General features: G+C 39.0%; 1 protein-coding gene across 12 annotated transcripts in view; it reads right to left on the reverse strand.

Moving 5' to 3' along the window:
• The window catches only part of LOC103496300 (molybdenum cofactor sulfurase), a 64,155-nt gene that overhangs the window by 25,671 nt on the left and 21,101 nt on the right, over positions 1 to 17,383 (reverse strand). For 11 of the 12 annotated variants that reach the window (XR_007815694.1, XR_007815696.1, XR_007815695.1 and 8 more), the window contains 3 exons: positions 8,797 to 8,913; positions 6,383 to 6,460; positions 6,170 to 6,271 (listed from right to left, as the gene is read on the reverse strand). Coding sequence is in view for 9 of the 12 variants with exons in the window: in XM_008458094.3 (XP_008456316.2) it covers positions 6,170 to 6,271; positions 6,383 to 6,460; positions 8,797 to 8,913 (297 nt within the window). In the remaining 3 variants the exon portion in view is untranslated. The remainder of the gene's footprint in view (positions 1 to 6,169; positions 6,272 to 6,382; positions 6,461 to 8,796; positions 8,914 to 17,383) is intronic. The other variant, XM_051079646.1, reaches the window with a different exon arrangement.

The raw sequence follows: 17,383 nt of genomic DNA on the forward strand, positions 1-17,383 counted from the left end.
CGTTGCTCGGTTTAAAGCGCGATAGTCGACGCATAACCGCCATCCCCCATCCTTCTTTTTTACCAAGATAACCGGGCTGGAAAACGGGCTGGTGCTCGGTCGTATGATTCCTGAAGCCAGCATATCATTCACCAATCTTTCAATCTCGTTTTTCTGGGCATGTGGGTAGCGGTATGGTCTCACGTTAATGGGATCCGTACCTTCTTTCAACTGGATCCTATGGTCGATTCGTCGTATCGGGGGCAGTCCGTCGGGCATTTCAAATACATCGCTGAATTCCTGCTGTAGCTGTGCAAATTCTGATTGATAGTCCTCCACAGCATCTGTCACTACTAATTCCCGGTCTGCCTTGGGAATCCCCATGGCTCTGAAGTTAACTAGAAATCCCTGATCATCCGGTTGCCACGTTTTAACTAACACTTTCAAGGATATCTCCATTCGGGTCAGCGAAGGATCCCCTTTTAGGATTACCTTAGTATCTCCGACCACAAAGGTCATGGTGAGGGCTTTCCAATCCACTGTCATTGCTCCCTGTTTCTGCAGCCACTGCATCCCCAGCACCATATCGATGTTACCCAGTTCCAGCGGCAAGAAGTCCTCTACTATGGATATCACTGGCAGACCCACTGTGATACCTTTACATATTCCGCGGCCTTGCACCGCCTTCCGGACCCCATAATAACTCCGTAATTCGTTGTTTCCGCCATAGGTAATTTTAGATTCTCGACCAGCTTCAGGGAGATGAAATTATGGGTCGCCCCACAATCCACCATGATCACTATTTCTTGGTTTTCCACCATTCCTTTTAGCTTGAACGTACCTGGTGCTGTCAACCCAACAACGGAATTCAGGGACAACTCTACCACCGGACTAACTTCCACCATCTCTCCCTCGTACGCACTATCCACCATTTCAACATCTTCCAAATCGTCCGCGACCACACAGAGGCGAAGTTCTTTGTTTTTGAAGCGATGGCCTTTGCTAAATGGTTCGTCGCATCGATAACACAGCCCCTTGTAACGTCGTGCTTCCAGTTCAGAATCCGTCCACCTTCGAAAATCGGTATCCCGTCGTCCGCCCATCCCTGTCGCACCGTTCTGTGAGTTGTTTGCTTGGTTCAGACTCGCAGGGATTCTCTCGGCTAAAGTCACCATTTTCGTCGAAGGGGTTTCAACATTTTTTGGCGCGTGTTTCTGGGCTGATTTAAAATCCTTAGCATATGGGCCCTGCGAAGCCCTAGCTATCTCTAATTTCTCTTCAGCTAATCGGGCCGCATCCATCATGTCCTCCAAGCCCACGGCCCGCATTGCAAATACTTCAGTTCTAATAACCGGGTCCAACCCATTCGTGAATGCCCCTACCAGGACGTCCTCCGCCATTTCCGGTAACGGCGCCGATAGCTCTTCAAAGCGCTGCAAGTATTCTCCCACCGATCCCTCCTGTTTTATAGCCAAGAATCGCGCGCAACCCGTTCCATATTCTCTGTTACGAAAACGGTTGTATATTCTCTCTTTTAACTCTTTCCACGATCGGAAGCGTTTCCTATTCTCCGCCCAACGGAACCAGCACAATCCTTTTCCTTCCATGCTGACTATCGCTATCTTTAACTTCTCCTGCTCATTCAGAAGATGCATCTGAAAATAGTGCTCTGCCCTATAAATCCATCCATCCGGGTCTTCCCCATTAAAAACTGGCATCTCCAGTTTTTTAAACTTTATGCGATCTTGCCCTGCCCCCGGTTCTAAACTCAGAGAGGTTTCCCCTTCCTCGTCTCCGTCGACCACATCTTCCGTTCACATTTTCCGTTTACCCGTACTCACTCCGGTCAGTTCCGAACTGCCAGGCTGTCTTTGGCGATCCTCGTACATTTCGGTTAACATGGCGTGCATTTTTTCCATCGTCTTCTCTAGGACAGGTATGCGTTGAACCTCTTTTTTGATGGCTTCAATCTCCTTTTCCGACGCATCCAATCGTTCTTCGATTAATTTTTGCATCATCTTCTTCCACCTCCCCAGGATGTCGAATGGCTCTGATACCAATGTTAGGACTCCTTTCTTTCTACAACAGTATTAACCAAACAGCACACACAGTACACTAATACTCCAGCAGAATTCACAGAGAAATTTATATAACAGGAGAGTAAGCTGTAGTTATATTGATATATGGATAATAGTTCACCAGCCACAAAAGAGTAACAAAAAAACAACAAGATACTCAGTCAAATAAGAGGGCTGTACTCTCCACCATGAACTATGTTCACTCCAAAATGCCTAATGATCAAGATACCTCAACCCTAATACAAAAGCTCCTATATATAGTCCTAATATTCTTGTGCTCCTGCTGCCATGTGTCATGAGGACCACTGGCCATCCTAACTACCAAGCTGTCTGGGTGGAATTCCCCTTTTTACCCCTTCTCTTGTAAACTTGAATGATCGGAGGTCTAGCATCTTCCCAATCTTGGAAACCTTTGTAAATAAAGCATGATCAGAGTGTCCCTGACTGTTCCCTTAGAACTTGATAAAGGTAGTGAATTTGTCAAACCATGCTTTAGGAGATTGTTTCAGACCATATAGGAATTTATGGAGTTTACACACTTGCTGACCAAATTGGGTTTCAAATCCAAGCGGGGGCTCATGTAGACTTCCTCTACAAGGTCTCCATTTAGAAAAGCATTCGTAACATCTAGCTGGTATAGAGGCCAATCTTTGTTCACAGCAACGGATAGCAGAACTTTAACAGTATTCAACTTAGCAACTGAAGAAAAAGTTTTTGAATAGTCAACTAGTCAACACCATAGGCTTGAGTAAATCCTTTTGCAACTAACCTTGCCTTGTGTCTGTAAAGAGTATCATCTGCTTTTTATTTGAGAGAGAACACCCATTTGTATCCCACAATTTTGTGTCCCTTGGGTAGAGCACAAATCTCCCAAGTCCTATTCTTTTCAAGAGCCTTCATTTCTTCCATGACAGCATTCTTCCATTCAGGACACTCTAAAGCAGTGTAGATATTTTTCGATATTATGGTAGAGTGAAGGCTTACTTTAAAAGCTTTGAAGAAAGATTATCATAGGAAACATAGTTGCAAATGGGATGTTTAGTATAGGACCCAATACCTTTCTCAGAGCAATTGGAATGTCGAGAGACAGAACATACTCATCAAATTTTCCTGTATGACCCTATTCAGCTTCATTATTACTGGTTCTTGCTCTGACCTCAGCCTCATCACCACTACTCTTTCCTTCCACATTTTCCAAGGAACTTGGTTTTTGGGTAGGACTATGGGATGAGGATCAGCATCAGACACAGTACTAAGAGTTTGTTCGATAAATTCGAAGGTGTTGTTAGACTCTTCATACACACTCTCCCTCTAAGATGGCTAACAAGAAAGTAAAGTCGGTCCTCACAGAAAGTAACATCCATAGTGAAAAAGTATTTCTTGGACAGCGAGTGAAAACATTTATAACCGCGCAGATGAAGGGGATAACCAACAAACACACATGCCTGAGTCCGAGGGGTAAATGTGGTATGATTAGGGCCAAAATCATGGACATAAGCAATACACTCAAACGTACAAAGAAGAACCTCATAAACTAGATGAGTAGAGGGGTAGGACTCCTTAAGACAATCAAAGTGAGTCTGAAGGCGGAAGATACAAGAAGACATTCTATTGATTAAATGAGTTTCTGTAAGAATAGCATCTCCCAACAGGTACGAAGGAAGGGAAGTGGATCGCATAAGGGAACAAGCTACTTCCAAAAGATGACGATTTTTTTGTTTGGCCACCCCATTTTGTTGAGGAGGGTAGGCGCATAAGTTTTGGTGAACAATCCCTTTAGAGGTTAAAAATTCACTAAAGTTATGGTTTTGGAATTCCCGATCATTATCACTCCGAAGAATATCATTTTTTTATGGAATTGTGTTTCAATGGTGTGGTAGAAGTTTTGGACAATAAAGAAACCTCAGATTTATCGGTGATAAGGTAGACCCAAGTAAAACGAGTATGATCATCAATGAATATTACAAACTACCGTTTCCCAGATGAGGTGACCTTGGAAGGACCCAAATATCACTATGGGTAAAGGCAACGGTTGTGTGGATTTATATGGTTGTAAAAGAAATGAAACTCGATGTTGTTTGGTTCGTATACACACATCACAAGATAGGGAGGAGACGTCAATTTTAGAAAATAGATGGGGAAACAAATATTTCAAGTAAAGTTTGGGTGACCCAACCGAGAATGTCATAACATAAAGTTATGTTCAGAAGTACTACAATAGGAGGACAGTAAACTAGTACTAGAGATACTACTACTGAAGGTATCATCATCAAGGATGTAAAATCCCCTACTATATTAATCAATGCCAATCGTCCTCCCAGAGCTCACATCCTGAAAACAAACAGATTCAGGTAAGAAGGTAGCTTTACAATGTTGCTCACAGGTGATAGATAATAAATTGTAAGACAACTTAGGCACATGCAAAACATTTTGAAGAGAGACCGTCAAAGAGAACTATTTGTCCTTTTCCAGAAATCAGGGCTAAAGTGTCATCGGCTATCCAAATTTTCTCATTACCGGCACGGGGTATAAGAGATAAAGTACTCTAAAAAACCTGTCAAGTGATCCGTGGCCCCCGAGTCAAAAATCCAGGAATGTTACCCGTTAACACTAATAAGGCTAAGGGATTAATAGGTATACCTGACTGAGCAATGGCACCTAGAGTAGGAGGGCTGATCTGGCTAGCAGTAGGGTTGTTTTGGCTAGCATAGGGCCAGTGGACTGAAAGGTGCAGGTAGTCTCCCTAACACCGACACACCCTGAGTTTAGTTACTCGTTGGAGGAACGTTGTTTGTTACTTCCTGGGGAACGACCATAGAGTTCCCAACATTGATCCTTAGTGTGTCATTGTTTCTTACAGTGCTCATAAACGAGGATTGGTTTTCCACTATTCTTCTCATTATCACGGGTCGAGAATCGAGCACTAAAGGCAACAGAGTTAGTTATATAATTCGAAGGCACATTAAGAAGCGAAATTAGCGGGTTCTTAAAATACATCAACAACTCAATTGATTTGGGATGCGCCGAAGACTCATCCCATTCAACCCCTGACCTGTTATGGACACCATCAATCCCATTATTATAGATAAAGGGTTGCAGTAAAGGGTAGACAGACAGCAGCGCGCGAATGAACATATCTAATAGTTTTTGTGGTGGATGTCCATAATCGGAGGGCACTGGCGGCACGAGGGGCTGCAAATAACCGGAAGGGTATGAGCATTGGACAGCTGACGACGAGTAGAAGAGATTGGAATGGGTGATGAGACAAAATGGTGGCAGCACATGGGCCATGAGCCGAACAAAGGTGGCGCGTGAGAGAGATCCTGGCCGGAGGGTTGCACTGACGGCGGCAAGGGTGGTCCCACTATGTAGATCGGTAGTTTCTGAAGTTGTTGGACTAATTTTTCCATGACGGTGTCCAAGGCGGTGACTACAACGACAACGGCGGCGACGGTGGCACGGCAGCTGGTTTGGTCTGGGTTCCTCTTAAATTGTTTTCTAGAGTTTCGTTGTTGCTTTTCTCTAATACCATATTGAAAGCAATAAACACGAAACCAAGTTTTACGTGGAAACCTAACTACCGGAAGAAAAACCACGATATTATTGTTTTATTATTTTCTAATGAATGAATACAATAGGTACAAAGAAGGAGAATAAATAGAATACAATAAGAAGTAAAAATGGAAAAGATTTAGGAAATAGGGAAGATCTTCCCATATTCTTTCCATAAATACTCTAAGGGTCAACCCACTAATTATAACAGCTTCATTAGCTATAAGAGCTTGATCCAGGACCTGCTTACCCTCCAAAAAGAGGCCTCGGGCCTCATAAATTTTATAAGGCATACCTTAATCGATCGACAAGAACCTTAGCAAAGATCTTATAGACACTAGTGAAAAGACTGATACGCCTAAACTCCTTAATCTTGTTTGCATTTCCCTTTCGAGGAATTAAACACACCAAGGTCTCCACTAACGAACTGTTCAAAATTCCCCTTTCAAAGAATTCATTAAACACCCCCTCCAAATCACCTATGATATGATTCCAGTTATCCTGATTTGTCAAGCCCACATGGCCAAAAGAATTAATAGAACGGAAAATAAATAATTTACCTTGATATCTTCATAAGTTGACATGTATCCCAAGGATACTCTCACAGCACCGGTTGGTTTTCCATTAATTATATCACAATCATCCCAGCAGACATGACCTGCCTGGACCAAGTAGCCAATTCATGAGAACACAAGAAATTGGAGTCGAAGGGAAAATGAAATTTAGAAATTTATTTATGACCCACATATTGAGGTAGGAACAAAAACATTTACCGCAATATTTGTAGCAAGATCCGAATGAGATAGACCAAGATATTTTGCACATGCACCAGGATTGCAAAAACATCCTGTCTACACAGAAAATAAAATGAAGAGATGGTCAGTAGCAAACAAAACATCAGTACAATTTTCTTACCACAAAAATTTTGGAATGATCAATTTCCGCCAAGTAAAAAATGAATTATAGTGACTGATGTGGTAGGATAAGAGTAAATTGGGATATCTTGGTTAAATCCTTAATTGATTCGGATTAGGATTGATTTTATTGACTGATTAAGATTATGATTAGTTCCCTAGTTTATTAGGAGTAGGATTTGTTTATTTGATTAATTCAGGTTAGGATTAGTTTTGTTTTGCAACTCTATCAACGGAGGAATTGTCTTCTTGTATTCACAAATTTTGATCCATAATAAAGTGTTTGATTTTAGGGCAAATTACACTTTTAGTCCCCGAGGTTTGAAATGCTTAGACATATTCAAGAAAATCCAAGAATCAGTCCTAAGACAATTATGAGGTTGAGACTTATTCAAGAAAAGTCAATTTGTACACTAATCTCAAATGAATGGAGGAAATGAAGAAGGGAGTAAAAGAGATGGGAAAGATGAGTCAAAACATTGATCAGCTTGCAGAACAATGGAAAGAGTTAATAATAATAATAATAATAATAATAATAATAATAATAACAACAACATTTCAATAAAATCAAAACCTGGAGTTAGCTGGATTAAAAGAAGATCAAGAATTCAATCGAGGTTGTGGAATCTTGCAAGGAACATATAAGACAAAAAGTGCAAAAGAACTTTGGAATCCACATGTAGACCGACATAGGAAGAAAAATGATCGAAGAAAAATCTAGGGCAAAAGCTATGGAAGTCGTGTTCAAGAAAGAAGAAAATGTAATATTAGATGGAAGTGTTTTTGGTGAATAGACGACAAACATGGGCAACCCAATTTGAAGTTCGAATCTTTTTCTTGCAGTCAATTACTTGAAAGACAATGAGAAAGAATATGTGGTAACACATGATACATTTGACTTTACCCACCGCAATCTGATTCAACATGTGTGCTCAATTTCTAACATTTTTTCCTTTTTTTGTAAAAGAAACATTTTGTTAATAGATGAAATCAGGGGTAAACTCCAAACACCAAAAGGTGATTACATCAGAGAACTACAATTACCGACTAAAAAGAATAAGTTGTAATGAGTAAAATGGCGCTTTGCTTTGCACCAAGAAAAAGCCATAAACCAAACTAAATAAAATAATTAAAAGAGGAAAAAGAATCACTGAAGAGTCGTCTGTTCCATTCACCCCATAAACTCAAAAACAAAGCATGTAGTCTAGCCAACCAAACCATTCATGTAATATAGCCAACCAAACCATTTTCTTAGTCCCACCAAAAGGATGACCCACCAATAGTGAAGCCAAAGCATCTGAGACAGAATTAGGGCAAATAAAAGACCAACGAAAAGAATGAAGAACAATGTCCCAAAAGTTAGCTGCAAAAGGGTATTGCAGAAACAAATGAACAGGAGATTCAGCATATTCGTGACATGTGACACCAAAACGGAGAAACACACATATAATTCTTGACATGTACTTTACACGCTCCGACCTCTTTGAATTTGTATGACCCTCAGTTTCGTCTCCCCAGTTTCAATTTGCTGTTTGTGGGCTTATTTCAAACCATTTCTTCACAAATTTTGGGCTATACAGCAACTTTCCAAACGGGTTTATGAGTTGCTTTGATACTCCAACTTTCCATAAAATGGTCGAGCAAAATCTTGGTGGCAGGAATGTACATAGTTCTTGACAACCAAGGAAAAATTTTGATGACGTCATGGTCATGCTCTACAGTTCTTTAATTGGGCTCCTTCAATCATAGTTGCAGTACAAAATTTCCACAAGGTGACAATTTTATTTGGGATTTTTTATCGAAAAAGAAAAGAAAAAAAAAAGAAAGCAAACAAAACTTTGAATTCTTTATTTCATTTTAAAAACTCGAGGACGAGTATCTTTTTAGTAATAGAATGACGTGGTAGGATTGATTAGAGTAAATTAGATATCTCAACTAAATTCTTAATTGATTAGGCTTAGGATTAGTTTTCTTAATTGATTAGGATTAGATTAATTCCCTTGTTTATCATAACTAGGATTAGTTTTTTTGTTAATTAGGATTCGGATTAGTTTTCCCTACAATTCTCTAAATAGATGAATTTTCTTCTCGTATTCAAAGATTTTGATTCACAATAAAGACTACTTTCATATTTTTATCACAGAGAAATCAAGAAGAATAAAATCAGATGAGAAGAATCAATTAGAGATAATTTAAAATAGAAGTTATAAACATAAAATTTAAACAGTATAATGCAAAAAAAAAACAAAAAAACAAAAAACAAAAAGATTTACCCTTAACTGAATCCCAGACAAAGAGGCCAGTTTTTCCACTTCACGATGTCCAACCCAAGATCCATCTGGTTGTCTCAAGTTGAATGAGACTACAGGACCCATTTCGTTACATAGTGTCTAGAAAGGAAATATTAAGTACATAATAAGAACTCTTCTCACTGGAACCAAAAGTTGAAGAGAAAATTTGAAAGCGCAAGAAAGCATAATTCATCAGTACATCACGTTTATGTAGCATGCTAAATCACTTCATAGGCATGATAATGGAACCAAATATTCATATGAAGAGCATGAAAGTAAATAGAATAAGAGTCGTGGTTAAGTTCCATTTCAGGGTTCTGCACCCTTAAAAATGAATGACGTTCATTTGTTCAAATACACACTTGACTTTCATATGGCTTCAGACATTGGACCTTACCGAAAATAATGACAAAAACTAACACACAAATTTACGTGGAAACCCTAGTGCAAAAAGAAAAACCACGGTATTATTTTCTTACTATTTTCGCATAATCACAAAAGATACAAGAGGGGAAGATAAAAGAGGCAACATGAACCAAGATAAAAAAGGAAAGAAAAATTAGGGTAACCCTTGGGCTTTCAATGCAGCCCAAGCCCACAAATTCTAACACTCCCATCAAGTAGGGACGTAAATGCCAATAAGATCCAACTTGTACACACAGGAATCAAAATTCTATCTGAGAAACCCCTTGGTGAGAATGTTAGCAACCTGTTTATTTGAAAGAATGTAAGGAACGTAAGAAATACGTATGCTACCATTGTCCAATCTTTCTTTAATGAAATGTCTATCAATCTCCAAATGTTTGGTTCTATCATGTCGAACAAGGTTATTAACGATGCTAATAGCAACCTTATCAGAATAGTTTCATAAGCACCTCATAGCCTTGACAAAGATCAAATAAAACATTACAGAGCCAGATTTGCCCACATATTCCTAGACTCATTACCCTATACTCAGCTTCAGCACTGCTTCCATTTACTTCTCCAAGTTACAAGATTGCCCCACACAAACGTACAGTACCCAGAGATGGATTTCCTATCAACACAACCTACCCAGTCTGAATTAGTATAGACCTCAATACTTCGCCTGTTAGTTTTCGTGAACATCAACCCTTTACCAAGCAGTTTTCAAGTACTGTGGAATTCTATTAATTGCCTCCATTTGTTCCTCGTAAGGAGTCTACATGAACTGACTGACTATACTAACAACATAGGAGATATCGGATCTAGTATGGGATAAGAGATCAACTTTTCCACGAGACACTAATATTTTTCTTTATCAACAAGAACTTTATCAACTAAATTTCCCAGTTTAGCATTGAACTCGATGGGCGTTTCAGCAAGACGGCATCCCAACATACCTATTTCAGCCAGCAAGTCAAAGGTGTGCTTTCTTTGAGAAACGGAGATACCTTCTTTTGATATGGCTACCTCCATCCCAAGGAAGTACTTTAGATTTCCCAAGCCTTTAATCTCAAACTCATCTCCCATCTTCTTTTTCAATCGGATGATCTCAATAGTGTCATCACCAAATAGCATAATGTCATCAACTTAGACAATAAACACAACAATTTCCCAGCCTTAGAGACTTTTGTGAACAGTGTGATCGGTGTGACCTAACTATATCGTTGGAACTTGACGAAAATAGCAAACCTGTCAAACCAAGCTCTTGGCAACTATTTCAACCCATACAAGGATTTTCGAAACTTGCAAACCCGATGGTCAAACTGAGCTCCAAAGCCTGGAGTACTCATACACTTCCTCTTCTAAGTCTCCATCCAATAACGTGTCTTTAACATCCAATTGGTGTAAGAGCCAATCTTTATTCACAACAACAAACAACAGGACCCTGACAGTGTTTAACTTCGCAACAGAAGAAAAGGTCTCAGAGTAGTGAACTCCATATGTTTGTGTAAACCCTTTTGCAACTAATCTGGCCTTGTGTCAATCAAGAGTTCCAACTGCTTTATACTTGAGTGTAGACACCCATTTATAGCCCATAATTTTATGCCTTGGGGAGAGCATAGAGCTCCCGCAACTTGTTATTTCGAGGGCTTTCATCTCTTCCATAACTGTAGTTTTCCACTCGGGATACTCTAATGCAATGTAGATGTTCTTTGGTATTGTGGTGGAGTCAAGACTGACTATAAAGGCTCTGAATTAGGTTGATAAATTCTCATAAGAGACATAGTTACAAAAGGAGTGCTTCGTGCAGGACTTGATACCCTTCCTTAGCACAATAGGTATGTCAAGAGATGAATCATCCTCATCAAAGTTACTTTAGTGATCTGGTTTAGCTCATCACCTATCGTTTCTACCATGACCTCAATCTCATCAAAACTGCCATTTTCACCCATGTCTTCAAGAACAGTTGTATCGACCCTGTTATTCTTACCCATTTTAGTATCAATATATGAATCACTAGAATTAGTCACACCTTGATCTTGTGATGGTTCAGAATCTTGGACAAAAGTTGGCAAAGTAGTAAGGGACCTAACTTCCTTTCTGATATTCCTCCTATAGTAGGTTATCCAAGGAAATTGGTTTGTAGATAAGACCGTGTTATAGGGTTCGGATCAGGTGAGGATAAGGTAACAAGAGTAGAACTGGTAGAATCTAAGGGACCCACCAAGTGAAGGTTAAAAACCACCATTTCCCATAAGCGATAGTAACCTTGGACGGTCCCTAAACATCACTGTGGATAAGAGTATTTTCATTGAATCACTTCTTTTTAGATTTCTGTTTTTAAATTTCTGTTTTCAGATTGCTGTAAGGCCCCCTATCATACATACCTACAAGCAGAAGGGAAGAAAACAGAATACCCACATAGACAACCCGGCCCAGGAAAAGAATTAAGAAAAAAAAGGGAATAAAGAATATTCTGAGTAAGGGGGTCCCACCGGAGGAAATAGAGGTATTTAAGGAATGTTTAGGGATTAGTGGGGGGCGTCTGTTATTTCTTGGAGGAAAGGCTGCTGTGGAGGCTGCAGGAAGACACCAACTTCTCGAATTGCTGGAGACTATCAAGCTTGTCGTTCGTTTGTTATTTGTTTCCTTCATTCTCTGATTGTGACTATCTTCTTGTGTTTTTTGTTAATCTTTCCTTGTGAACTCTCCCTATTATATAAATAAAGATCCACAGAATGCTGCCTCTATTTCTTGCATTGTGTTGGGTTTTCTGAGTGCAGGAAAAGGGTCTTAACAATTGCCTACCAAACAAACTATAACGAACTTCCTTACAATATAAGTATTATTGAATGGAAAACTTGCCCCAAGGCAATAGGGCCTCCCTTCAAACCAAAAAGTGAAATAAAATACTCCCATACCCCAAAGATATATGTAACCTCCCTTACACATTCTCTCTACTACCTAATAGTCCCTACTAACCATTAGAGATCCTAGCTCTTTGTATAATTCTCTTGTACTTAGAGCAATAGTATCATTTCATTAATAGAAATGAGGAGGCTCATTTCCATTTAAAAAAAGATGATCCCTACTGACCAACTGCAACTCTTCTCTCCTATTCCTCATTTCCACGCCTAACTACCTTCCACAATTACTTTCACACCCTCCCACTATACTAATAGAGTGTTGGTGGTCTAACAAAGTCCCTTAAAGTGTACGTGTATCCTTCTCTTTCCAACATATTCATACCATACTAACGGCGATTTGGTGTACCCTTCTGTTCCCATACCATCTATTCCTATTACAAGTTGAAAGCCTAGAACTTGGAATCTCAATTATTCTCACCTTCTCTTATCAATTTTCATCCACCTCTCCGATTTCCCACTTTCTTTTTTTTTTTTTTTTTTGTTCTTTTTGAAAAGGAAATAAGTCTCACTATTATTAATATTGAAAAATAGAGAGACAAAGCTCAATGTACATGAGGGTTATACAATTAGGGGATCAACAAGCACACCAAGGCATCTCAACTAGGTTGACACCCCCTTAGTGCCGTTATCATATCGATGAAGTGAAAATAAAAACCTTTATACTAGGCTCCTATTTTCAATACAAGAACAACAAAAAAGCCACAAATACAAGGCCAATCATAATAATAATAATCTGTCCATACAAAACATAAAAACAAAAAGGCAACAAGCCGAGAACAAATGAAGATTAATCCTCGATTAAGCATATTTCCTCCACCTAACCTAACTTTTGTCTTTCCATGATTTTTCTTCACGCTGGTGAGTGAGTAAAGCCTCATAATTGTTGTCGCTAGCTTAATAATGGGTTTTGTGTTGGTCATCGATTTCTGGCCAGCCAAACAAGAGCAACTACTGGGGATACCTTATGGGAACAGGCAATTAAATCTATGCTGTTTATCAGGTCCTACTTCTCTACACTATTGATGCCAAAACATTATGGTAGAATTTGTGGGTTGAAAGATTTCTTCAAGTTCCTAGGCATTGGGTGCATTGGCAAGATAGTTTTGAAGCAACTGGTTGCATCTTCTTGGTATTCTCTTTCTCCTATCATCTTGAAGAATTGGGTGTGCAAGAATTTAGACTTGAGTGGGCTCTTCTTTAGAGAGCGTTTAAGTTTTTCTTTGTATTTAGCTTTCTACTGGTGTATTGCCTTCCAGTGGCTTTGATTAGTTCATTGTGATAGAACTCTACCTTCTGGTATGTAATTCAATCTTTATTCAAGGGATGCATAGGATTTCTTACACAAGTGAATTGAGAATTCCTCAATTCACGTTACAATCTCCTTGTTCTTCTCTCTCAAGAAGTAACAAGCTGCAAATTCTCACATCCAAAACTAACTCCCTTTCTTGCCTAAACCAAAAACTATTTATACCCACAACTAACCGACTTTGACACTCAATAATTACACATGCTTCACACGTGACTTCTCCTTCTTCCTCCTACTATAATGAAATCGAATAGAAGGTCTAACATTACTCTCCCTCTCTAAATTCACCTTGTCCCAAGGTGAAGATCGGGGTAAAGTCGTTGCATATCCTCATAACTTTCCAGGTCGTTTCATCTCTCGGTAACCCTTCCCAACAAAGCATGACTTCCCAACATCTAGCTTTGTTCTTCTGATAACCGAGGATTTCTTCAAGCTGAGCTTTCCATTCAAAATTTTCATTTACATACTGGATAGTAGGCTGTACATTCGAATGCTCTCCCACCAATTTCTTCAATTGGGAAACATGGAATACAGGATGGATGGAAGTATTTTCTGGCAATTCTAGCTTGTAAGCCATTGAACCAATTTTCTCTAAAGATCTTATAGGGCCTGAGGTATTTTGAAGAAAGCTTCTCATTCCTTTTTCTCCTTAATGTCAACTGTCTATGGGGCTTGATTTATAAGAAAACGAACTCTCCAATCTGATACTCAACATCCCTTCTCTTCCCGTCAGCATACTTCTTCATTTGCTCTTGAACCAAAAAAATGTGTTCTCGTAAAGCTGCCAAAACAATATCTCTTTCCCTCAACTATTCATCCAATGTAGAGTTAGAAGTATCACCAATCACCATAAGATAATAAAGAAGGTGGTTTCCAACCATATACCACTTGAAAAGGGGTTACACCTAGGGCTCTTTGGAAGGAGGTATTATACCAAAATTCAGCCCATGGTAACCAATTAACCCACTCTTTGAGTTTCTCACTACAAAAACATCTAAGGTACGTCTCCAAACCTCTATTCACCACTTCAGTTTGGTCGTCGGACTGAGGATGATAAGCAGTGCTTTTATTCAATTTTGTACCAAACATTCAAAACATTTCCTTCCAAAAATGACCGAGAAAGATTTTATCCCTATCTGAAACAATAGATGTAGGAAATCCATGGAGTCTAACTATCTCCTTTACAAAAAGTTCAGCTACAACCTTAGCTGTATATGGATGTTTAAGGGGCAAGAAATGGCCATATTTGCTTAAACGATCCACATCTACCAAGATTACTTCATAACCTTTAGCTTTTGGCAGTCCATCCACAAAATTCATGGTCCATATCTGCAGCGGAATTTCTAAAGGTACCTGCAAACCAGCAGGAGACAGTGATAATGTTTTGTTTCGTTGACACATCAAGCATTCTTCACTATGTTTCTTAACATTAGCTTTTATACCCTCCCAGTACAGTTCACTAGCTAATCTCTTGTATGTTCTTAGGAATCTAGAATGAACCCCAACAACGGAGTCATGGTAAGTATTTAGAACAACTGGAATTAGGGATGATGTCTTTGACAGTACTAACCGGTTCTTATACCTCAGCATACCATTCTAAACTGAATATTTACCGCTTTCCTGTTCTAACTCCTTCAATTCAACTATCACCTTCTGAAACTTCAAATCATTTTCCATTTCTTCCTTGATTGTTTATCTGTTCTCAACTAGTTGTGCTATTTGCATCATTTCAGCCAAACATTTAGGATGACAGAATGCTACCTCAGCTCTAATCCAAGGAAATAAGTCATTCATAAATGTCTCCTCTACTACTCTTTCTTGTAGGTCAGACAGAGATGCTACAGGTTTATCGAACAAATTTCTATACTCTTCTACTATAGTTTCTTGTTTTATGCGAAGAAATCTACCACAAATTGTTCCTTCTCTAAGATCTAAATTGAACCAGCAATCTTTCCTTCAAGTTCGACCAACTAAGGAACCTATCTCTCTCCTCCTATGATCAGTACCAGTTTAAGGCTGGTCCATCAAAGCTAATCGTCGACACAAGCATTTTTTTAGATTCGATAAGTTTGTGTATTTGGAAATACCTTTTGGTGCGAAATAGCCACGAATCAGGATCTTCTCCATTAAACACAGGCATTTCGACCTTCTTAAATTTGTTCCGATCTCCAGCATTTTCATCATTATCGGCTTTCTTCTTGTTTCGTACATCTCCGATATTTCGGTCCGTTTCGGCAACCTTGCTGGACGTAGCTTCGCTTTCCTTCCCTTTCACGATCGCAGAATCATGCACAGCTGATTCTGTCAATCGCTCGCTCATCATCGAGCGTTCCTTCGCGTTCGACTCCATCATCATAAGAAGCATTTATTGTTGCTTCTCCGATTCCAGCCCCATCAGTTCAAAGTTCTTCGCGATCTCACTCAAACTCGCTTCGATCACCAGCATTTTACTCAACTCCTTCTTCAGTCCAGCGATTTCTTGATCAATTACCTCTAGTTGTTCTCCAATCCGTGTTTGGACCATGGCGGATAAACCTTCCGGAATCATGCTCTGATACCAAAATGATAGAACCCTACCTTTTGGTATGTAATTCAATCTTTATTCAAATGATGTATAGGATTTCTTACACAGAAGTGAATTGAGAATTCCTCAATTCACGTTACAATCTCCTTGTTCTTCTCTCTCTCAAGAAGTAACAAGCTACAAACTCTCAGATCCAAAACTTACTCCCTTTCCCGCCTAAACCAACAACTATTTATACCCACAGCTAACCAACTTTGACACTAACTAATTACACATGCTTCACACGTGTGACTTCTCCTTCTTCCTCCTACTATAATGAAATCTAATAGGACGCCTGACACATTGTTTTCTGTCAGGGTTCATTTTTGAATTACCATCATATTTATGTTGCCCGAGTATAGTCTTTGTTTTAGTTTTGCGTGTATTTTCTCCTAGTTCTTTTTACTCTTAGTATAATACTTTTGTGCTTTAAGCTCTAGTCTCATTCATTATCATTAATACATAGGCTTGTTTTCATTTCAAAAAAGCAAAAAATTAAATAAATAAATAAAACCTCAATTTCATGATGTTTTTATCATGGTACTCCATCTTTGTTGGCTTGAGCTCAAGACAGGTGAACTTTGGGGTCATCAAGCTCGTCCCTTTACCTGCTGATCTATGGTAGCGTGGAATAAGCCACCTGACCAGATAAGGGTAAGAGTAACACCAAATACCTGGAAAGGTGGGTGCCAATCTATGATATGGAAAGTAATGTAGTGCCAGTATTTAGCCCACTAGAGCTATCTGTCATCCTAGTGATTGCCTGACTTGTTATACCAGTAACAGAAGTTACTGACTACCATATACTGAATGTCTAGAAAGTTAATAAAGGTAGTGAAATGGTAATAATTTTAATCTTTATCATGTCTGAACGCCTATCTTATGACTTGGTATATTTTCTCTTCAGAGTTTTTCATATTTCTAAATCCTAACCATATACAATTTTATGGGTTTGAAAGCTAAATGCAATTTAACATGGAATCAAAAGCAGAAGTTCCTGAGTTTGAACATTTGCAGTATCATTCCATTTCTTCTTTTGTGTCTCATGTAATGTAATAGTCCACTTGTTAAATCTGGTACTAGTTTCTAATTTCCAAGCACACAAGTAAAGTAAGTGTTAAGAATGCCCGTCAGTGTGTTAAAAATCAAAAATATCATGACCCATCCTCAAGCTTTTTTATATTATATAGAAACAATCCTTTCATTGAGAAGAAGGAAAGAATACGTGGACATACAAAAAAACCAAGCCCACAAAAACCCAGCTAAAAAAAGGGTTTCAGATGGGTAAAATAGTCCCTAGATGATTCGGTTTAGAGCTAATTTAACACATTAGGTTCTTGTGCAACAATAAAGCTTTTTGTAAACATT

This window comes from Cucumis melo, chromosome 11 (genome assembly GCF_025177605.1).
Source record: "Cucumis melo cultivar AY chromosome 11, USDA_Cmelo_AY_1.0, whole genome shotgun sequence".
NCBI lineage: Eukaryota > Viridiplantae > Streptophyta > Magnoliopsida > Cucurbitales > Cucurbitaceae > Cucumis > Cucumis melo.